This window comes from Cuculus canorus, chromosome 6, assembly GCF_017976375.1.
Source record: "Cuculus canorus isolate bCucCan1 chromosome 6, bCucCan1.pri, whole genome shotgun sequence".
Classification (NCBI taxonomy): domain Eukaryota; kingdom Metazoa; phylum Chordata; class Aves; order Cuculiformes; family Cuculidae; genus Cuculus; species Cuculus canorus.
In genome coordinates, this window is record NC_071406.1 from 35,696,854 (window position 1) to 35,720,266 (window position 23,413).

The 23,413-nt window shown below is 54.8% G+C and overlaps 2 protein-coding genes across 37 annotated transcripts in view; one reads left to right on the top strand and one right to left on the bottom strand.

The window, feature by feature from the left end:
• Window positions 1–255: 255 nt before the first annotated feature.
• SLC19A1 (solute carrier family 19 member 1) lies at window positions 256–5,994 on the bottom strand. Of its 3 annotated transcripts, none has more exons than XM_054069634.1 (6): window positions 5,836–5,994; window positions 2,710–3,020; window positions 1,258–2,005; window positions 773–965; window positions 548–689; window positions 256–449 (listed from the first exon to the last, which is right to left on the bottom strand). In XM_054069634.1, exons 2-6 carry the CDS (start codon window positions 2,917–2,919, stop codon window positions 267–269), a joined length of 1,476 nt encoding a protein of 491 aa, XP_053925609.1. In that variant the 5' UTR covers window positions 2,920–3,020; window positions 5,836–5,994; the 3' UTR covers window positions 256–266. The 3 variants fall into 3 exon arrangements, with proteins under 3 accessions (XP_053925609.1, XP_053925610.1, XP_053925611.1); XM_054069635.1 differs by having other exon boundaries at window positions 2,710–3,017; window positions 5,836–5,981; XM_054069636.1 differs by lacking the exon at window positions 5,836–5,994 and having other exon boundaries at window positions 2,710–3,033.
• Window positions 5,995–10,760: 4,766 nt separating this feature from the next.
• Window positions 10,761–23,413, top strand: part of PCBP3 (poly(rC) binding protein 3) — a 62,093-nt gene continuing 49,440 nt past the window's right edge. For 33 of the 34 annotated variants that reach the window (XM_054069648.1, XM_054069652.1, XM_054069647.1 and 30 more), the window contains exons 1-4: window positions 10,761–10,833; window positions 12,431–12,590; window positions 14,764–14,855; window positions 22,401–22,462. The gene's annotated coding sequence lies outside the window, so the exon portion shown is untranslated. The remainder of the gene's footprint in view (window positions 10,834–12,430; window positions 12,591–14,763; window positions 14,856–22,400; window positions 22,463–23,413) is intronic. The other variant, XM_054069640.1, reaches the window with a different exon arrangement.

The window sequence follows — 23,413 nt, forward strand, 5'->3', positions numbered from 1 at the left end:
AGACCCCCTAGGCCCCATCTATATCTCTGCTTGGTACCTGGCAGTGGCAGCCACGGGTATCCTGCCCCTGCTCTGGTTGTGTTTGTGGCCAGGGGAAGGCACAGCCCCTACCCCCATAGAGCAGACAAAGGGTCCCTAAGGGAATGTCCTCAACGGGCCAGCGCTGAGGATTGCTGGTGGGATGGGAGATGAAGCATATGATGATGGTGACGCTCGCTTATTGAGCCGAGACCTGGCTGTGATGGATGTGGTGCCTGTGCTCGGACTCACAGGGCACCTGCCTCCGGACTCTTCTCCTGCACCGGCACCTCTGCTGGGAGCTGGCATGGCTCCTTGGCTGAGGCCAGCTCTGCTGGCTGCTTGTTGCGGCTGTGCCGGATGCCCACGCCGACAGCTGCCAGCAGGTAGACCACCGCTAGCAGTGTGAAGTAGCCAAAATACACGTAAAACTGCAAGAAAGGTGGGGAAGAAAGCAATGCCTACAGACCCCTGCTTCATTCCACACCATTAGGGGACCACCTCCATCCTTGGTGTCCCCTATACCTACCTGGGGATGCACGGACAAGCCCAGACCCCTCTTGTCGGCCACTATGATGGTGATGATGGTCTTCAACACAGTGGCAAAGAAGGTGTTGACCCCAAAAACCAGTGCACAGAGCTCTTTGCAGAGGGAGGTAGCAATCTGGAAACTAGGAAAGAGAGAGGCACCAGTGAACTTCTGGTATCAGTCTGGATGCTGGGGTGGGAGTGGGTCCTCAGAGGTACCACATACATTGCAATGGGCACCAGGAACTGGTAGGAGCCACGGAAGAGGACATAAGCAGCATAGCACAGCCAGATGTTGCTGGTAGTGTTCATGAGCAGGAGGAGCCCTGCCTGGAAAGCTGTCACCACCCCGATCACCAGCTCTGACCACAGTGTCCAGCGGATCTTCACGTAGCCAGCAGCAAAGGAAGCGACAGCGCCTGGGGAGGGGATGAAGGATGCCATGAACACCTCACCAGCATGGAACCACCTTGTACCCCCAGTGCAGTGATGCTCATCACCACTGCCAAGCCACCCCCTGCATCCCCCACAATGCCACAAGGACCACCATTCCCAGGGGACACAGGGGGATAGAGTGTCCTACTGCATGTCCAGTGCCCTCAGCCATTCCCAATGGCCATAGGATGGGGTTGTACCCAACCACTTCCAGTGAGGCAGTAGGATAGGGGTGTCTCCCTGCATCCCTGGTGACCCCAGCCCAAGTGAGCGTACCCAGCAGTGTGGAGGCAGCATCCACCCCTCCGTTGTACACACGGCGGTTGCCTGTCGGGGGGTAGATCTCATTCCAGAGGATCTGCACATAGTACAGCATCAGGTAGTATCCGGCTGAGTTGAAGACCCACCACAAAGACCAGAGCCGGAGCTGGGGTTGCCTGGCCAATGCTCCCACCTCCCGCAGCATACGGCACAGTGCTGCCTCCCGCCAGCCCCGCTTCCTCCCCCCACCATCATCCCCGGTCATCTTGTCCAGCTCGGCAGCTGCAGCCCCGCTGCCAGCCTCCTCAGGCCGGTTGAAAAAGAGGCTGCGCCGGGGCCGCTCGAGGAAAAGGGTGAGGATGAGGCCAAAGCTGACAAAGCCTAGTGAGACATAGTTGAGGGTGAGGAAGGAGACACTGCCCAAGGTGACGCAGAGCTGGCCCAGCACTGAGCTGGTGAAGACACCCAGAAGGACAGAAGAGCGGGAGTAGCTGGCCATACGCTGGTAGCGAGATGGGGCGACGAGGGAGAAGATGTAGGAGGAGTAGGCGATGCGTGCAGCCATAGTGATGCCATAGAAGAACTCCATCAACTGCATGGCCAGGACAGAGGTGCCGAACACCAGCAGCAGCCAGATGGATATGTGGCTCAGGCTCTGCAGCACCAGCACTGGCTTGTAGCGCAGGTAGTCTGTCAGCAGGAAGATGGGTACCAGCACGGCCATGTAGGAGTAGGTCAGTACCGGCGTGATCACGTTGGTCACCTGCCATACATGCAAGGAGGGGCTGAGCATGAGACATGTCTCTGGGGTACACCCCTGGCCCAGAGAACTGCAGTTTGGGTGGGCACCAGCTGCTGACTCCCATTGCATCAGCTCCCTGGGGAGGAATGTGGCCTGTGGCATGCCTGGCTGGAGGCCTGGCTGAGCCTCAGCCCCCTCCCGTGCTGGGAACATAGTGTTCTCACAGACACAGCAGCCTGCTGGGACTGGGGCCAAGCACCCCTTGGTCAGGGGACTACAACATGTGGCCCCTCCTTGTCTAACCCCATCGTTGCCAGCAGCCCAGCAGTGCCCAGTCCTGTGCCCCCACTGCACACTGCACCAGCATGGCAGGATCTCCCTGGAGGAATGGAACGGGGCTTCTCCCAGCCAGTCACCACCCTGCATCCCACTGGCTGCCCAGGTGGGCAGGTATCAGGTGCTGCCCCTCCAGAACCATTTGCCAGCCTGGGCATGAGATCTTATGCTGGAGAAAGTCGAGCCTGGGACATAGAGGACCCTGACAGCTGGACACAACCTTCTCCCCAGCAAAAAGCATCGCCGTGCATCACCACACACCATCCTGCCCAGGATGTGGCACCCCTGCCACGCCCCAGGACCGCAGGAGGATGCTCTTGGCCAGACCCAAGGTGGTGACTGTCCCCAGAAATGGGGACACCAGGGGCAACAGGCTGCTGGTGGCTTACCTCTGTCTGTGTGAAGTTCTTGTCGGGCCCCAGGAGGTAAGGGGTGATGAAGCTCTCCCCCGGCCGGATCTGCGCCATGAAGCCATAGAAGCAGAGGTAGAAGACTTGTAGTTTCCAGTGCTGGTTTGGGACTGTCTCTGATGTCGGCTTCTTGGCATCATCATCCCTCCTGGGCATGGCTCTGCTGGCTCTGCAGCAGGACGGTGGCATTACCCCAGGAACCGTCAGCTAGATGGGCTTTGCTGGGCCAGGCAGCCCCTCTCTGGCTGCAAGTGCTCTGTGACGCATCGAAAACCACGTCTCTGCAGCTTCTGGTGAGAAAGCAGCATTTGGCATGGGCTCAAATTCTTCTATAATCGCAAGACAAATAAATAACGCTACCTTCTCCCCAGGAGATGTTCTTGCAAGAAGAAAAGCAGCTGCACATCTTGCTGTGCAAACCAGGGGGGGCAATTTTGGGCACCATTTGCAAATCCCACATAAAAAAGCCCAGATGCACAAAGCACCCAGCTCTGCGTTGGGACATCCTCAGCTCCCTCCACGTACCTTTTCTCCCTTTTAAGAGCCAAGTGGGGTTTTAGCCCCTCAACAAACTAACACTTCCCTCAGAGCTGAGTCACTCCACTGCAGACCTGGATGCAAAGGGATGCAGATGCCCTGTGCCAGGGAAGATCTAGATGGAGATGGCAGCAGCTGCGGGGACCACGCCAGTTGTGAGAGCAAGTTAATGTGCACACCAGGCATGGGGCGACCCCTGTTTTACATTAGCTGGGCAGTGGGGAAGACTTTAGCCAAGCTGCAGGCAAGCAGCTGCCCCTCAGCTCTCATCTGGTGGGACATGCTGCTTAGGCGGCACCACCCAGCATGGGAGAGTGCAAAATGCCACAAAATTCACAGTCCTGAGGTGGATTGAATGCTTAAATCCTGAAGTTTGGCTACAGGAAAGCTGGCAGCACCAGGGAGGCCGATTAGTGGTCACGGGATGAAGGCGGGGATGTGAGAATGCCTGGCCTGGGCATCCTCCCAATGCTTCCTACTTGCATGACGAGTCACTGAATGAAGAAATGTTATCCTCTTGTAGCCTGGCTCTGCACAATGCTTGGGCTTTTCAAACCATAAAAATCCACGTGTGTCAATCCACGCTGCAGGAGCAAGGTCTAGAAGCCTGATTACGCTGCAAATTGCAGAGCAACTAATCACGGTCATTAAAAAATAAGTCCATGGTCCCAGTTTGTGCCTCCTCACTGCCATCCTGCCTAGCGAGACTGGAGGCTCACCTTGCAAGAGGCCCCCACAGATAAGGCATGCGGCTAACATGGAAACAAGACAGTGGCAGTAGCATGGGAAAGCCAGTTGTGATCAAAAGCAAAAGCGGCAGAAGGAAGCGGAGTGTTTGTTTGCCCCAGTGAGGACTCAGTGGTCCAGTGGCATTCCCATGGGATTTCAGTGCTGGTGCCCGAACATTGCCAAAACACAGGCATCCTGGAGCTCACCGCCCCTACCTCTTAAATAGATCCCTGGGGAGTGAGGCAAGAATTCAGTGCTCCTATTGCCTACAGCTGGCACCAGCTTGGGCACCAGATGGAGCACCGCAGCCTCCTTGCTGTGATGGGAGGGCAAGGGGCAAGGAGTCGGGGCTAAACCCTCCCCGATGCCTGCCCCAGCACTACACTGTGCCATGTCCCCATGGGGCCCCTGCCAGATACAACTGCTTGGACTTTGCCCCATCATCTGCCTGTCACTGAGCCGGGCTGTGGACGTTAGTGATCATCACTTCCAGCAGCCACTCTCCATGGGCAGCTTCTTGCCACGTGTGATGGGGCCCTGACAGGCTGTTTGTCCCCCTCCACTCCAAAACCCATTTGGGAAGCAGAAGGTCCCTGATTTCTTTTGTATTTACCCAGGATGGATACACGTGCTTGTCCCTGTCCCAAAGGGAATTATCCACATTAAACCCAAGAAGCAACGCCATGCAACTGCCCTGGTGCCACCATCCCTGGGAGCACTGGCTCCTAACTCCCAGCTTACACAGCCCCACACATGCAGGGACCTCAGCCCCAAACCCATGCAGCCAGACCCAGATAGTCCCAGAGAGGGACTGTTCATAAAGGCTTGTGGTGATAGGATGATGGGGAATAGGTATAAACTGGAGAGGAGCAGATTTAGACTAGACATTAGGAAGAATTTCTTCACCATGAGAGTGGTGAGACACTGGCACAGGTTGCCCAGGGAAGCTGTGGCTGCCCCATCCCTGGAGGTGTTCAAGGCCAGGTTCAAGGCCTTGGGCAGCCTGAGCTAGTGGGATGTCCCTGCCCATGGCAGGGGGGTTGGAACTGGATGATCTTTAAGGCCGCTTCCAACCCAAACTATTCTATGATTCTATGAACCAATTCCTCCTCTCCAGACCATTCACGGAGCTGCTGCCACTCAAGGTGAGCAGGCGTGAGTCCCAAGGAATGCTCCCAGCCTGGTGCAAGCCAGGCAGAGGAGAGGGAGCAGAGCACGGATGGTTATCACCTTGTGAACCTGATTATCACAGGGTTATCATGGTATGACCTTGACAAGGGACAGCCTTTACGCTACGCGGCTGTCAAGCTGCAGACATGGATCAATGAGTGCAGCTGAGCTCAGGCACAGCTCTCTGGGGACCCACAGCCACACTGTCGGGAGGGGACTGCCCTGGGGGAGCTTGGGGGAGAGGGGTGGTGCTCTCCTCACATCCACATGTTGCTGGCACAGAAGTGACGCTGCAAGAGCACGATGCCTTTTGTAAGGAGCCACTGAGCAGGCAGGGGATGGGGGAGTGAGTCCCTGGAGTACATTCCCCAAAAACAAGGGCAGGGAATGCTCCCGAAAATATGCACACCATCATCTAGGTACCTCTCTGCCTGCGCCCCAAAAAGCACCCGAGGGTTGGGTGGCTCCTGCAGGTGCTGGGGTGTGGTTTGGGGTGCTCGTGGTAGATAGAGAGGGATGCTGGGGGGAGAAGAGGGGTAAGCGGCACCAGCTCACTGAGACAGGGGACCCCTGGGGGCACCCCTAATTCTGAGCATCCCAGGAATCCGAGGGAGCACCCCAGCCCCCCCGGGGACACCCCCATCCCCGTTCCAGCCCCCCGGGCCGTACCTGGGGGGCGAAGGGCATGGGGTGGGGGTTCCCGGGGCTCCCCGTGTCCCCGCAGCCGCCGGAGCCCGATCCGCAGCAAACCCAGTAGAAGGAGGAGGATCTGGGGGGCCCTCGGGAAATGTAGTCGTGCCCCATGTGCGGGGCGGGGGGGGACTACAAGCCCCAAAGTGCAAGGCGGCAGGAGGAAGGGGAGGAGGAAGGGGAGGAAAAGGAGGAGGAAGAGGAGGAGGAGGAAGAGGAGGTGCAGTGCTGCGCACGTGGGAGTGCTCAGGCGGTTGGCGGGAGTTTTGGGGATGAGACGGGGGGAGATACAGAGAGCCTTCCCACCTCGAAGCCATCCCCTCTGCATCCTGCCCGCGGAGAGGCGGCACTTTACTCTCGGTCTCGTCGTCGTGTCCGTCGTCGCCCCCCGTCGGAGTCAGCGCCGCATCCCGTCACCGTGGCCTCGGGGCTGCAGCGCCTCTCACCCCATTGTCTCTCCACAGCATCCCCGGGGAGAGCCTGCCCACCGGCTTGGCTCCCCCCGCAGCGATTTACTCTGCCGCTGCCCGTAGCTAACCACCCCCTCCCCCTCCTATTTTTTACGGCGCGGATTTGGGTCATCGTAGAATCACCAGGTTGGAAAGGACCTCTTGGATCATCGAGCCCAACCACTCCTATCTGCCACTAAACCATGTCTCTGAGCACCTCGTCTACCCGTCTTTTAAATACCTCCGGGGATGGTGACTCCACCCCCTCCCTGGGCAGCCTCTGCCAGTGCCCCATGACGCTTTCTGTGAAAAATTTCTTCCTGATATCCAGCCTGAACCTCCCCTGGCGCAGCTTGAGGCCATTCCCCCTTGTCCTGTCCCCTGTCACTTGGGAGAAGAGCCCAGCTCCCTCCTCTCTGCAACCTCCTTTCAGGTAGTTGTAGAGAGTAGTAAGGTCTCCCCTCAGCCTCCTCTTCTCAAGGCTCAACAACCTCAGGTCGCTCAGCCGCTCCTCATAAGACTTGTTCTCCAGCCCCTTCACCAGCTTCCTTGCTCTTCTCTGGACACTCTCCAGAGCCTCAACATCCTTCTTGTAGTGAGGGGCCAGAACTGAATACAGGATTCAAGGTGCGGTCTCACCAGTGCGGAGCACAGGGCAAGAATCACCTCCCTGGACCTGCTCGCCACGCCATTTCTGATCCAAGCCAAGATGCTATTGGCCTTCTTGGCCATCTGGGCACACTACTGGCTCATGTTTGGTCGGCTGTCAACCAATAGCCCCAGGTCTTTCTCCTCTGTGCAGCTTTCAGGCCACTCTTCCCCTGGTCTGTAGCTGCACAGGGTTGTTGTACCCCAAGTGCAGGACCCGGCATTTGGCCTTGTTAAACCTCTTGCTGCAGCCTGGCTCTCAGAGGGTCCTGGATGTGGCGCTGCCCACGGGGCTCAGAGCAGAATTGCCAGAAGCCTCTTCCCCAGAAGAGCCCAACAGAAGCCTCCCAAGATGCACTCATGGGGTGATACCTGGCCACCAGGACCACGGTGACTGAACTGTGGTGCTGCACCAGTCCTCAAGGAGCATCGCTAGAGGGAAACTAAGCAGCAATGATTCCGAAAATGCCAGCAAATAAACTCTCCAAGACTTGTTTTGCAGTTTCAGAAAGCAAGCATCCTTTATCAGGCTTGATCAGGGTGATCTTCATCAATCGTGTGCAGCGAGACAAGAGCTGTTACAGAATATATTTCCCACTTATAAGCACATGGATCAATTTTCCCAGAAATCTTACGCATATTCTATTACTTTCCAATGTCTGTTTAAAATGTTATTATGAACTTCACAACAGCCAAAACTCTTGCTGGTTTACCTGATCGCCTTCTATGACAAGGTGACTTGCTTGATGGATGAGGGAAAGGCTGTGGACGCAGTGTACCTGGATTTCAGTAAAGCCTTTTGACAGTGTTTCTCACAGTATTCTGCTTGAGAAACTGGCTGCCATGGGCCTGGACAGGAGCACCCTCTGCTGGGTTAAAAACTGGCTGGATGCTCAGGCCCAAACAGTGGTGGTGAATGGAGTTAAATCCAGATGGAGACCAGTCACGAGTGGTGTCCCCAGGGCTCAGTGCTGGGTCCAGTTCTGTTCAATATCTTTATCAATGACCTGGATGAGAGGATCGAGTGCACCCTTAGCAAGTTTGTGGATGATGCTAAGCTGGGAGGAAGTGTCGAACTGTTGGAGGGTAGGGAGGCTCTTCAAACAGGTTGGATCAGTGGGCTGTGATCAGTGGCATGAGGTTTAACAAGGCCAAGTGCCGAGTCCTGCACTTGGGACACAACAACCCGTGCAGTGCTACAGGCTGGGGGAAGAATGGCTGGAAAGCTCCCTGGAGGAGAAGGACCTGGGGTGTTGGTTCTCAGCCATATGAACATGAGCCAGCAGTGTGCCCAGGTGGCCAAGAAGGCGAATAGCATCAGAAATGGCGTGGCCATTCCCTGGCAGGTCCGGGAAAGTGATTGTGCTCCTGTACTCAGCATTGGTGAGGCCACTCCTTGAATACTATGTTCATTTTGGGGCCCCTCACAGCAAGTAAGACATTGAGGTCCTGGAGCGTGTCCAGAGAAGAGCAACAAAACTGGTGAGGGGGCTGGAGAACAAGCCTTATGAGGAGCAGTTGAGAGAACGGGGGTTGTTTAGCTTGGAGAAGAGGAGGCCGAAGGAAGACCTTATCACTGTCTACAACTACCTGAAAGGAGGTTGTGGAGAGGCAGATGTTGGTCTCTTTGCCCAAGTGATAGGTGAAAGGATGAGAGGGAATGGCCTCAAGTTGTGCCAGGGGAGGTTCAGATTGGACATCAGGGAAAACTTCTTCACTGAAAGGGTTCGCAAGGGCAGCAAGAGGCTGCCCAGGGAGGTGGTTGAGTCCCCATCCCTGGAAGTGTTTAAAAGATGGGTAGATAAAGTGCTCAGGGATATGATTTACTAGTGGACAGGTACGGTTGGACTTGATGATCTCAAAGTTCTTTCTCCACCTAGGATTCTATGATTTTATGATAATTTGGAGCTGACTTCAGCTGTCTGCCTGATTTTGCACTTGAGATAGAGAAACACTGCAAACAGAGGTGATTATGGAAGAAGGCACATCTACTCAGTGCAGATCATACTGAACATAAGACATTATCATCTTCAAAGAATGAACAGATTCTGGAAAAACACTGAAAGAAAACATGCTATCAGGTGGACATTATAACTTTCAAAAAATACAATTACTGAAATGAAACTTAACTCTACTTTAGCTTAAATCAAAGATATTCCACTTTTTGTAATAGTATCTACTTCTTGTACCAGCGATGGCAACCCTCAAAGATCAGATCCTGGGGATGGTACCGCCATCTCCCAGGTGATGATGCATCTTCTGAGAGCATCTTCTCACTCCGCTTCCCCCCTCCCTCCAGGACTTAGCCTGACAGAAGCAAATGCAACCTGACAGTGCTCAGCCACTCTACTGAAATATTTATATGTTCCTGCCTGGAAGTAAGGCAGCCAGATCCCAGATGCCCAGGGATTATCACACACCCTCACCCAGGGCTATGAGGGTCCAGGCAGCCGCACCCCAGCCTGGGGTCTTCCGACATAGGGGCCTCCCCTTCCATTGAGCCCCCCAAGACCCACACGAAGATACTCGTTGCCAAACCCCTGTGGCAAGGGCTGAACCAACATTTATTTCACTTGGGTTGTTGTCTTTTTCTCAGTCAAACATATAGAGACAGGTTCTGTTATTTGGCAGGGGTGGGGGAGGCATCCCTTTCTTAAATGATGACATGTCTGCTCCCTGAAGCAGTTCCTGAAGAGGACACCAGTATGACTTTGGAGCTGCGTGAGGAGCTGGCTCACGTCCCCTCCTAGGCAGGTGCTAGTCCTGGGGAGGATGGCAAGACCTCAGCAGGTGTGTCCACAGGCTCCCTGTGCCCACCATGTACCTTCACCAGGCAGGGGCACAGTCTCTTGGTGGGACTAGTCTCTCTGTCCCTTAGTGGTGGCAGGGTTGGGTCCCTTCCTCATCTTCAGGAGCACCCCAGGGCGTGGGTGATGCTGTGCACCAAGGCACTGCCAGCACTCTGGGAGCCACTGGTGGGCTTTAATGACCCCAACCAGTGTTATCCTGACCAGTGTCACAGAATCATAGAATGGTTTGTGTTGGAAGGGCCCTTAAAGTCCATCCAGTTCCACCTCCTGCCATGGGCAGGGACATCTCCCACTGGATCAAGGGCTCCAAGCTGCATCCAACCTGGCCTTGAACGCTTCCAGGGATGGGGCAGCCACTACTGCTCTGGGCAACCTGGGCCTACACAGGAAAACATTTCTTCCTAAAATCTCACCTCAATCTCCCCTCTTTCAGCTTAAACTGGGGCTTGGGCAGGAGCCAGAACCTGCAGGGCTGGGGCACGGTGGGGAACACAGAGCTGGGCAGGGGATATAGAGCCCAGGGGGGACAGAGGAGAGTACGGACATAGCTTTGGGTGAGCAGGGGCGGGGGTACAGAGCTGGGCAGGGGACACAGAGGGGGTGGGGGGCAGAGCCGGCGGGCAGAGCAGGGGATGGGGGAGGGAGTAGAGCTGGGGTGGTAGAGCTGGGGGGTGGGGCAGAGTCGTGGGGTGCAGAGTCGTGGGGTGCAGAGTCGGGGGGCAGAGCCGGAGGGTGCAGAGCCGGGGGGTGCAGAGTCGGGGGGCAGAGCTGGGGGGTGCAGAGCCGGGGGGCAGAGCCGGGGGGTGCAGAGCCGGGGGGTGCAGAGTCGGGGGACAGAGCCGGGGGGTGCAGAGCCGGGGGGTGCAGAGTCGGGGTGCAGAGCCGGGGGGTGCAGAGCCGGGGGGGGGCAGGGCGGGGGGGGAGGCAGAGCCTAGGAGCGGGCAGAGCCGCGCCCTCCCGCCCTCCCGGCCCCCCCCCCTCCCCCCCCCGGCCGCTCCTGCCCCGCCCCTGCCCGGTCCCTCCCCGCTCCGCCCCGCCCGGCCGTCCGTCTGTCCGTCCGTCCGGGGCAGGTAGGAGTTTGCCTTCCCGGGGGCGCCGCTTTCGGGGCGGGAGGGGTTCCCCGGTGCCCGAGGGGCTGACCCCGCCCGAGGCCGTCCCAGGGACGGGGAAGGAGGGCGAGGATGTCCCCGCACGGGGACCGGGGTGGTGGCGGAGAGCGGGACGAGGAGGCGGTTCCCGGTGCAGCATCACCCCGGGGAGCATCCTCCAGCCCCAGGGTGGCTCTGCAGAGCGGCGGGTCCCCCCTGTCCCTGTCCCGGGAGGTTACCTACCCCCACCCCAACGCGTGCGTCTCTGCGGGGCTGCTGAGAGTTTTCCATCCTCGACTCCCAGCCCGGGATGCTGCTTAGCTTGGCAAGGGCTGCGCTAAAACCAGCCCCAGGTAACTCACCCCACCACCCTGACCCACCAGCAGGGGTCCCCAAGGGAGGTGGCTTCCCAAGCCCCCCGCCCACCACTATAAGGAGCGGCACACATGTAGTCAAGAGGACCAGTGATATAAGGATGCTGTGCGGGTGAGCCCTGGCCGCTGGCTTTCTGGTGGGGGCTTTCTGGTGACAGCATCCCACATGATCCCGGTGGTCGTGGTCTGGTGGTCGTTTCTGAGCCCCATAAATGTGGGATGCCCCAGAAACTCTAGGTGTGCCAGTCATCAAGCGCCCAACGAGCAGCTCATCAGTGCACTCAGCCGGGGTGAATAGAGCCCCAGCATCAGTGCTTGGGGGATGAAAGGGGTGCAGGTCTTGTTTATGGAACACACACACCTCTGAGCTTCTACTGCAGTTGTGCAAGTTGTCTCCTGGGAGCCCATTTGCCCATCCGGGACCTTTCTATCCTTCTTCCAAAACTGGGCAGATTCATCAGCAATTGCACGGAGGAAGCAGAGGGTGCTCTGCACTGAGGTTGCTTCCCACTCCCTACTGGAGCCATCATCCCCTATCACATGGAGTCCCCCTGGGGTCTGAGTGAGACGTTGCTGACCCATCCTGTGGAGGACCTATGTCACCCTCCGCACAGCCCTCTGCAGCATCCGCCAGCGGCTGCTGCGCTGCAGAGTGTCCCCACCCTGGTGTAGATGCTGCATGGCCCCCTGGGAATGGTGCAGAGCCTCGCGCCTCACAGGGCATTCTCCACCAGCTTGCAGCAGTGGTGTACCTGAGGCAGATGGGGCCGTGATGCTCCAGAGCATCCCACAGTGCTGGGGATGTGGGGCAAAGCTGGGCGCTCTGACTGCGGAGTGTGATGCAAGCATCCCAGGCTTTCCCACCTGCAGCCATGCTTCCATCCTTGCAAAAGGAAAGAGCATCTTTGCAAACCTAGGGTTGCTGTAGCAAAGGATTGGGTTGTTCTGGTGAGAGATGCGTTGGACACTACTGTGTGCCAGGGTCTTGGGACGTCTGGGAGGTGAACAAGGCTCCCAAGGATGGAGGGACTGGAGCAGACCAGCTCCATCTGTAAGCAAGCAGTCTAGACATGGATGGAGAGACTAACAGGAGGTGAAAAAGGCACCTAAAATCTCTGTGACCTATTCTGTGCTTTCTATGAGCACTTTCATAGTGGCCTCTGGGAGAGTTTGACGGGGCAACCACTGTCTGGTTTTACTTTCAGTGATGGACAAGGAGTTGTAGCTCTGCTGTGAAATTCAGGGAAGGCCCATGCGAGTGCCAGAACCGCTGCCAGACACCATTGGGATGAGTTGAGCAATGCTCAGCCTCTGTGCTGCCTGAGCCCTGGGTCCGTGGGGCTGTGGTGGGAGGCTCAGGACCAGGTTAGTGGGTACAAATATAACCCCATGCTCCTTTTCCTTCTCTGCAATGGCCCCAGGAGAGTGTGGGCTTGTTTCAGGGCTGGGGCTGGCTCTCACCCAGCCGATCAGCAGCCATCTCTGCATTTGTGGTGTCCTTGTCATGGATCAAAGCCTGGGGAAAGGGAATAAATGTCCCCAGATCCCTTACTGCCTCCCGTAGGGCTGCCTCTGGCACCCAGTTCCAGCCCTGCAGGAAGGGGACACATTTCAGTCAGCTGTGGGCAGTGCTAATGGCAGCCTTTCCTCTTGGCACTCTGCTGGAAACTCTGCTTCTTCATCCTGCTAATTGGGGAGGTGAATTAACAGTGCTAAGTTGTGGCCAGCATCCCACACAGCGCCTACTGGCTGTCCTTCCCTGCCTGGAGCCTGCAGGGACTCCAAAGACACATGGCAGTCTGGGGGACAGCATTCATCTTCCCAGGGTGAACCCTTTGCTCCCAGCCGAAGGATGGGGGCATCCTTCATCTTCCCACTCTGTCCTGGTGCAGTGATGCCCATGCCCGCAGGCACGGCTGCGAGTTGAAGCTCTCACCTTTCAGTGCCATAAAAATAGGTCCTCTTTTCATCGGACTGGCAGGCAAACTGGTGCTGGCACCTCTCTGATTGTCTGCAAGGAAACCAGAAAGAAGAAAAACTTTCCAACACAGAAAGTTCCTCCCTGAGTGTCCCCAAGGGGCTGTTTCCTGTCCAGGAGGGAATAGGGGGTTTTCCAGCAGGCAAGTTTTCCTCATTTTGCAGAAGGCCCATTGAGACTTGCTACTTGGATTGATGGGGAGCTCTTTGCAGGAGCTACGGATAGTTGGTGACTTCCTAAATGAAGCAAGCACTCAGAAGTGCAAACCCCAAATGCTTTCCTCCCACAATGGCAAAACAAAGTGCTTTGAATTTTCCACATAATTTTTTTATGCGTCTTCCCTTTGCTCAAGCCCATACTCTGTCCTGTTTGGGCTGGCTTTGCGATGAGGCATGTGGAAGAGAAATGCTGTTCCCCAGCTGGAGGGACTGTGTTTCCAGCTCCCTTTGGTCTGGCAGTAGCCCATCACCAAGGTCTCGTGGTGTGTGTCCCCCCAGCCTTGCCAGGGGAGTGTTGACATGATGTCCACTGGCCTGGTGGGTGCATGTAGTGGGGAAACCCAGCATCTGCTGAGGAGTAGAAAGAGGGTCTGCATGTGAGAGCAACCAGACAGCCTCTCCCAGGATGGGTTAATCCTGGAGTTCCAGATCTGGTATCCTATTGCTGGCTGCTTTGGGTAAAAGCTTTTTTGGCTCCATTTCAAGGACCGGAGGATGAGTCATTCGTCCCTGCTGCCACAGACTAAACCCTTTTGTCCAGACTTCCCCAGCCCAAGGTGATGGTTTCCTGAAAATCCAAGTGCCCCAAGTGTCCTGATCTTCTGGCCCAGGGTTTGGGAACTGCTGCTTCCCAGCAGTGCTGGGACCTGCTTGTCCTTAGGGAGCTGGGGCAGCAGCATCTCCAGCATAGGTGCTGGGTGATGCTGAGGCATCTCTGTGGTAGTCCCCAGCATGGGGACCTGCTGTGGTGGGCGCAGGGTGTGACCAGCACCAACACAAACTGCCCACTCTTGGCTTGGGGTGGGAAGGGAGCAGGGTCTTTTCTTAAAAGCTGCTAAATGATAATAACTTCAGCAAGGCATTTGGAAACATAAGCAATGTGCTGCTGCACATGGAGGTAGCAAACACTTTGCTTATTCCTGACGTTAGTGACTGAGCTGCTGCTCGTGGAGGGATTTCTCATCACGATGTGCGGCTTTGCTGTGTGCGTGGTTTGGAGCTCCCCCCATCGTGTTCGTGGTGAACATTGCGTGAACACAGGACTCATGGAAAGACAGAACCACAGCTGGAATGGGGCTGGGAGTGCTGCCAGGGGTCTTTGCCTTGAAACCTTGAAACCTTCTCCTTTGTGCACACACCCTGTGATGGGGGTTCTGCCCCCCAGGTCCATCCATGACATGGTTGCACATCTCTCATTGCAGCATCTTTGCTCCATCACCCTTGTGATGATTTTGTGGGATTTGCTGCTGGGCAATTGAGTGCTGAACATTGTGTTGGGGAACGCTGTTTGGAGGATGCTTTTGCTGTGGTACAGCCTGACTGTTGTCCCTTTTGTCAACAGGGTAAGAGCCACCTGGCTGGCTACCCCAATCACCTTGCCGACTTCACCAGATGTGCCTCCGAGTCACACTGCGCAGGGGACCCACCCCAGAGGTAAGGAGGCAGGAATGCCCCCCTGCAGGTCCAGGGCTGCCCAGGGGACTCCAGGCATGAGGGTGGCCTTCCCCTCCCCAGCACAGGTTGTGTCGTGTGATGGTGAGGCCAGGCCAGACCAGCTCCATGCTGCCGAGCAGTGGTGTGTGGTTGCTCCATCTCCTCTTACCAGGTGATGTTAGGAAGCTGGATGATCTATGATGAAATCACTGCTGGTTTAAAGCCTAAAGGCAGTGCAGAGCCTGCTCAGCTCTTGAAATTATAAAAACCAAGGACTTTTGGTGATGGCAGTGCAGGTGGGCAACCAGGTTTCTTTGCCTGCAGTGAAACTCTCCTCCCTTCTGTATGTTTTGGGAAAGCTCACAGGAGAGCTCCTCCCAACGTTCAGGCAAAAGCCAGAGGGCTTGGAAAAAGTTTTGAGGTGTTAGTGTGAAATTATTTCAAGCCAGACAGCCTAATCTGGCTCTGGAGTGACCCTGCTCAGGGCAGGAGCTGGACCAGAGACCTCCAGAGATGCTCACAGACTGAATCACTCTGTGTCTCTGGCCTTCCTTCAAGTATGGAAACGATTCACTATTTAAAGGCTTTTATTTGACTGAGAACATGAAGGCAATGTTTCAGGGAATGGGAAAGAGGAGACCACAGCATGTCTGTGAAGTGAATCTCTTCCCTGTGATGGAGCAGCTCTGTGGGACAGACGATCCTCTGCACTGTGGTTGCTTGTGGCCACTCCATGAAATGCACCTCAGGAATCATAGAATTGTGAAATGGTTTGGATTGGAAGGGACCATGAAGGTCATCTAGCCCAACCCCCCTGCACTGAGCAGGGATATCTTCACCTACATCAGGTTCTTTGGAGCCTCATCCAACATGACCTTAAATGTTTGGGAAGCTGCAAAGCCCAAAGCCAGAGGGCAAAATCCATACATTTCTGACTTCTCCTAGCTTTGGAGGAGATTCTCCTCATTTAGCTATGTTGGATGCTTTGCGTCAGGGGAGGATGGTGCTTTGCGACGGCCAGGGTAGGCACCCTGACCTTGTGCAAGGCTGGGGATCTTGCAGGACACACAAGGCTGTGATGGGGAGGATGGTGAATGCACGTTGAGGTGCAGAGAAGCAGCCTTGTAGCATCACCAGGGTTTTACTGTCTGCAGAAAAATCCACCTAAGTGGAAGTCTTCAAGCACCTCACTCATCTGGACACCTCTGTGATTCAGTTTCCTCTTTTGGAAAAAGCGTTACTCCTCCAGGGGATTTTGGCCAGCAGTGCATGGCAGGGGATGGACAAGTGAGGGACCTGAAGTTGCCTGTTGCACAGCTTGGGTGGCTGTGGTTCCTAGGGGCACACACTGATATCTTACCTCTCTCAGGACATTTCCTTGCATGCAGGCTCTGCATCGGGCCCCAAGCAAGCAGTGGAAGTGGTGTGTCATTGCTGATGAGTGTTACACCTCAGCCAGGGCTTCACAGGACTCTGCTGGCCATCCATGCTCCTCCATCTGAGGACCAGCTTGCAGCCTAGAAAGCCAACCACATCCTGGGTTGCATTAGAAGAAGTGTGACCAGCAGATTGAAGGATGAGGTTCTGCCTCTCTACTGTGTTCTCACGTGACCTCACTTGGAGTCCTGTGTTCAGCTCTGGAGTCCTCAGCACAGGAAGGCCATGGATCTGTTGGAGCACGTCCAGAGGAGGCCACAAAGATGATCCGAGGGCTGGAGCACCTCCCTTACGATGACAAGCTGAGAGTCTTGGGGTTGTTCTGTCTGGAGAAGAGAAGGCTCTGGGGAGACCTTAGAGCAGCTTCCAGTATTGAAAGGGGCTACAGGAAAGCTGGGGAGTGTCTCTTTATCAGGGAGTGCAAGGATAGAACAGGAGACAATGGTTTTAAGCTGAAAGAGGGGAGATTTAGATGAACTATTAGGAAGAAACGTTTTCCTGTGAGGGTGGGGAGGCCCTGGCCCGGGTTGCCTGGAGAGGTTGTGGCTGCCCCATCCCTGGAGGGGTTCAAGGCCAGGCTGGATGGGGCTTTAAGCAACCTGATCCAGTGGGAAGTGCCCCTGTCCATGGCAGGGTGTTGGAACTAGATGATCTTTAAGGTCCCTTCCAACCCGAACCATTCTGTGATTTTATGATTCTATGACCAGGGTGCAAATCATGGCCAGATGCCATGCATCCCAGCCTGTACAGTCACTGCCCTTCCTTGGAGTTTCAGCCTTCTCCTTTGAAGCGCTCATGTGACCTAACATACATGTCATTGATAACTCTCCCTACTGCAGCTACAAAACACTCCAGAGTTTTGCAAGTAGAGCTGACAATATCTGGCGAGATGTTTCTCCCTTGCAAGCATGCAGGAGTATTTTTGCCAGCCCTTAAGCAAGAGAAGAGAGGCAATAACAAAGAAAGGATGGAAGGGAAAAAAAACCCAAACAACTCAGAAGAATGGAGGATGGCACCAAATTTGCTGACCTACTCACTCTCAGTTGCCTCTGGAGAAGAAGGAAAAAGAATTGGAGGGGATTGGCTGCTTGCAAATGGTCCTGAGAGCAAGACCAGGCTGTGCAGACTCTGGGGCCTCCTTGGGCTGACCCCTGCTCTGGGGTCAGAAACACCCTTCTGAAAGGCACAGGATGGGCTTGGCTATTGGTGATGTCCTGGGGAGCTGCTGGTTGCATCTGCTAGTGGGGCTTTGCTTCAGCTCAAGTGCTTTGACATCGGCACATTACATCACTCCTAAACCTTTTAGTGATGTCTAAGTTTTGGAGAAAGCGTGCTTGGCTCTCCAAATCCCATCCTGATGACTTAAACCAGCCCAAACAATACATCTGATCCCCATCCATCCCCAAAGGCGAGGAAGGATTAGGCATTCCTCTGCAGATGCTCCGTTTCATCCCAATGGCTACTCCTAAGGCTTCCTATGCTCCAAGGGCTTCTCATGTGTAGCAAAGCCCCAGCTCTTTGTTGCCAGGGAGTGCTCTGGAAGTTTTAACCACCCCTAGATGTGGTTTTCCCCAAGGAGACACCTGCTGTCTCCCTGAGTAGGACACTTATGGCTTAGCTTGCTGTGACCTAAATGAAATGTCTGCTTGTCCATGAACCAGGTCTCACTTGGGTGCCCGAGCCCCCAGCACTGCCTCTTCTGCCCTCAGGGATGCTGGGAATGCTGTATGCCCTGGCATTTGCTGGAAGAGGGAGGAAAAGGCAAGAAGCTGAGCTTCACCCCTTGCCAACTGATTTGTCCTCTAGGAGATTAGTCCCCTTCCTTGGCTTATGCGGGGATTTGCGGCTGCTCCATCTGCTCAATCCCAGCAGCTCAGCCAGTGCTGGGGAGGAGCAACTGGAGCCCAGCTGCTGTTCCAGCTCCCAGGCATCTTGGGCAAAGGCACCCTTGGATTGGCACCCCAATTTGGGCATTTCTGGCTATATCTGTTGGGAAGGAGTAAAAAACTCCTGAGATAGATGGGTGAAAGTCCTGCTTGCAAAGTGGTTCAGACCTGAGGGTGTTTGTCGGTGGAGCTGAAGAAAGCTGTGTGGAGCAGTGGCAAGTTTTTTCATCTGTTGTTGGCTGGTAGAAAGCCTTGAGGATGCTCAAGGATGAGGATGCTCAAGGGTGAGGGACTCGGATGTTCCCACAGAGATGATTGACTTGCAAAACCCCCTTGGCCTTTGGGAAAGCAGGTGGGTTGGCGTGGAGGAAAGCATCTTGGTGTAGGCTTTCCCAGGTGCCTGCCAAGGCTTTGGAGGTAAGTGGGAGGAGGCTTGCTGGTTCACAATTGCTTTTAGAGCCAGGTTTTCCGGAGGGGAAAACCGGGAGGTGATAGGGGTGATACGGTGCTCTTCTCTCTGCCGCTCCATCGCTCCCATCTCATCACCAGGCGCCGTTTGAAGGTGGTGGGTAGCGAAGAGGCTGGAGGTAAGTTAGGGAAGAGCTGATGACAAGTGGGCTTACAGGCACTGGATTTATAAGGACTGACTGAACTAGGTTTGTGGAAGCAGCAAGGGGGGGCTGCTGGGTGATGCCAGGGTCCAGAGCTTTGCTGAGTGGCCATACTGCTCAATCACAGGACGTTGGAGCCTTTACCCATGCCCACATCTCAGACAAGAAAAGGTCTGGCATGCTGCTGGACCCAGGAGTGTGCTCTCCCCATGTTGGTGCCTTTTTGGCAGGTGTGGGGCCACACGGGATCCTGCGAGACATCCCTGGGGGTGATACTGGTGGGACAGCTCTTGGAAAACACCGGTTTCTCTTCTAATGTTGCAGGAAATCCTATCTCCAGGCAGCAGGGACAAGATGCTGAGATACCAGCACCATCCCCATCCTGCACACCCACAGTTGCAGAGCCCAGGGGGGGACAAGTTTCAGCCCCCCATCTCAATTTTTCTTCCCTTGCTGTTTCACCAGGAGTACCGATGGAGGCTGCCAGGTGTCAGCTTAGAAATCTTTTAACTTTATCTCTTCTCCCCAAATGGACAATGTCTCCGCTCATTAGGTACCCGCCCAAGGGGCAGATGTCAGCTCTGCTCATGGCTTTTCTCAGCTCATCTCTGCTGAGACTCTTGACGGCTTCGGAGCGCTCAGGTCCCATCACATCATGCCGGTTCCTGCTCGCGGGGCTGCCCGCTCTGCCTGCCCAGTAGCTGTGCCGTCCCGGTAGTGGCTCACTCATGGCCCCCGCACCTTGGGCTCATTACCTCCTTCTCTTGAGGAGTGGGATTTTGAAGGATGTTTTGTCAGAAGGTTGGAAAATAACAGGCACCGGTGGCACATGCAGTGTGCGCGCACGCGCATGTTTGTGTGTAGAGCTGGAATCGGTTTTCCTTGCCCGGGCAGCGCCTGGGAGGAGAAACCATTGCCGAAGCCTGCCTTTTGAGGCTGATGTGTCCCGACAGCTTGTTCACTGGGACATTAAAATCATTGCCTCTGTCTGCGTAAAACGCCCAGTAAGGCGGATGATGGGAACACAGGTCAGGGGAGGATCATTCTCTCCCCTGCGTGATGAGCAATGGCACTGAAAAACCCAAGAGCAGAACAAAGTGAATCTCATCAGCGCAGGGGCTGCTGCACCCTGACTGGGTGTGAGCAGGATCCCCTCTGACACAAGGGGACGTGGCAACGCAGATGGATCTGTCTCGCTGAGGTTCCTGTCTAGGTGTACTATAGTTCAGGAATTTGGTGGTACGGTGGGAGAACATCCCCATCCCATCCAGTACATCCCTCACCAGCCACACAGTGTGTTTTCCCAAAGAGCTTGAGTTTTCCCTGGGGGTTGCAACAAAGCAAGAAGACATCTGCAAGATCTCCATGCTCTCTGGACCTTGGATCTCCCACAATTGTCCCACAGTCCCAAACATAGGGCCAAGCAAGATGCCTTATGGGCACAAAAAGCCAAATACACCTACCAATGCAGTGCTGTGGGCAGCCCCCATGCTTATATCCCAATCCAGATGCCTGCAGATGTCCTCAAGAGCAGTGCTCATCAGCTTGCTCAGCCTGAGCAAAAGCAGGGAAGTTGTCACAGTCCCATGGTTTGGTCACAACCTGCTCACTTATGGACGTACCCGTCAGCTCACCTCTGAGGCTGGGCAAGAGCAAGGAGCTTCACCTTTGTATCCTAATGATGCCCTCTTCAGAGAACGTTTGGCTACATCTCTGTGATTCTTCCTTACCCACTCAAGACCAAATACTGTGAAACTTTGAGCCCCTTGGAACGAGGTGGCCAAGTCCTCCAGTGTGCATGGTGATGTTAAGTCGAGGGTGATGCTTAGCGTGTGGTGAGTGCTGTCCTGCATGGGGTCTGTGCTGCATAGGGTGCTTGGTGCCTCTCTGGGATGAGTTAAGGATGTGGACAGTATCAGAGTCTACCTACAGAGGTTAAGTTTTGGAGGGACTGGCCACATCAGTTTGTTGGAATTCACTGCATCCTCAGGTGCTTTTATCTGGGAGCAATAGGTGTGATTTTGCTGAGATCTGAATACTTCTGCTGTTCACATATGACTCCTTTAGCATCCTGAGTGACCCCTAGAGAACATTACTGACCAAATTTGCTAATGCCACCTAGTCCATGAGAGCCAGCAGGCGAGCTGGCCATGCAAGCATGAAGCTGTGCTCTCCACTGCCATGGGTCAGGACATAGAAAGCTTTTGGTGTGATAAGCTTGCTGGTGTCTTCCTTGTGGCACCAATGCGTGTTTCCCTGTAGAGAAACAACTGGGAAAAAACCCCACTTGACTCCTCTGCTTGTACTGCCAGGTGTAGGGGCTTTAAGCCATGGTAGAGAGAGGATTTAGGAGATGATGATGAGGATAATAGTCTTTCAGTAGACCAAAAAGTTGCTTGTGCAGAAGCTTGGCATGCCGCCCTATACAAGACACCCTTGTCGTGTGATGGGAGGACACGGACAGTCGCTCTTCAGCCATGGTGATGGTGCCTCTGAGCAACTGCGCCTCGCAGAGGTCTTCTGGTAGCAGCCCCACAGGAGGTGTCAGGGGATGCTTAGAGCAGCCATTATCAAAATGTGCTTTGTAGTGCTGAGGTTTCTGATTGGAGGCAGTTTTTTGGATTACTGGAGATGCACTTGTACCCATGCTGGAACTGAGGTTGCCCCTAGTGTGGCACCAGTCCTCTGTGAAGCACAGGCATGTCCATAAATGGAGATGACCTGCACCTTAACAGCAGAGAACATGAGTTAGGTGGTATCACAAACATGCAGTTTGACTGACCTACTCCTGTGCATCTCAGAGGGCTGCAGGACATAGAAATAGCATGTTTTGAAACTGGCTTGGAATTCTGCCTGCACCAAACATGTAGAGAAAAAAGCTGTGGTGGAAGCAGGGGTTTCTATACATGGGTGCACATGTGGCGCACAGTGCAAGGCCATGGGGTTGTGGTTGGGAACTTACCATGTAGCATGTTAACATAAGGGTGGAAGGGTTGTAACATAAGAAGCTGACAGACAGACCGTTATTTGATGAAGAAAACTGCTGACAAATTCTTTAATGATGCATTTCCTGACTGCTAAGCCTTGTCTCGGGATAAACTCGAATCTATGACCTGAAACACAAATTAAAGTTTTCTTCCTTGAGAACCGGTGGGCTGTGTTGCCGTGGGTCACTACTCTGTGCTTGTGTGGGCAGGGGGGAAACAGGATACACCCGTGGGGCTGACACAGAGGGACCTGCATCTGCACTAGTGCTGGGGAGCAGTACAGGGATTTCCTTGCAACCCCTTGTCCTTCCAGCATCCTGAATCATTGTCCGAGCCACCTCACTTCTGCATGTTTTGATGGAGCTGGTGCTGTAATCAAGGTTTTGTTTGTTTGTTTGTTTGTTTTCTTCTCAATACTGGCATCAGGGCTCAGAAATTTGTGCTAATCAGCATAAAGAAATTAGCAAGGATTCCTCTGCTCAGGACTGTTTTACCTATGCACTTTCCGATCTGCTGGGTTGCTCGTGGTTACAGTGGTGGTGCTGGGAGAATGCTCTTGTAGGTTCCTGGCTGTGGGGGCTGGCCAGGCACCCCAGGTCGCTGAGATGTCATGCTGTCTTCCAGGTCCTTCCCTGCTGCCTCTGCTGCTGACCCCTGGCCCTCTGTCCAACGACCTCCCCAACCTGGTGAGTGGCAGTTTGGGTTTCCCATCCTTTCCAGTTGGTTTTGGCAATATGTGTGGGACCTGTCCTGCCTGCTGGTGACACCAGCTGGGGATGCAGTCGCTACCTTGGAGGACGCGGCTGCTCTTCAGAGAGACATACGCATATTGTAAGGCAAAAAAACATTAGTTCTGAGGACAGCTGGTCGCTGAGAGAGGCTGTGCAGTCTCCATCCTTGGAGGTTTTCAAACCCCAAAGGGATAAAGCTCTGGGCAACCTGCTCTGATCTTAGTGCTGATGCTGCTGTGAGCAGCAGGCAGGACTGAAGACTGACCTCAGGGGGTCCCATGAGCTCCCCTCTTGCTGGAGACAAGTGCAAAGGCTGCTGAGTCACCAAGAAGAGGAAGATTTCCCCTTATAACACACAAGTTGCCCCAGCACATCAAGAGCAGCACCAAGTCCAAGCTACCAATGAGGCCTGCAGCTCATGTGTCTCGCTGCCCAAAGAATATTTTGGGAGTTGGAGAGGTTTTTCTGCCCTCTGGCACTCAGCTTATTAACTGCTCAGGCTGCTCAATTGATTTTATTGACGGGAAGTGCATGCCCCAGTTAACTTATTGGGAGCAGCAGCAAAACTAAAGCAATAAAAATAACCTGGCACCCATGTCACTGAAACATGCTGGAGTATTTCCATTGCGATTTGATTTCTAGATGAAGGAGACCTCTGGCTCCTGCTCCTGCTGTGGGGGCAGTACCTGGGCTGTGGTCACCTGGGAGTCTTGCTGGGATTGTGTCCTGGGGTCCCCCTCTTCCACAGCCCAGCTCTTTGGATGACTTCCCTTTATTGATGGATGTTGGGGCAGGATGTGCCCAAGCCTGCTCTGATTGTAGAGAAAAATATGGACAGGGCTTTACTGCCTGCCATTTAAACAACCCAGAGGTGATGCTCTTGACTGTTTTTTCCCTCCTCAAATG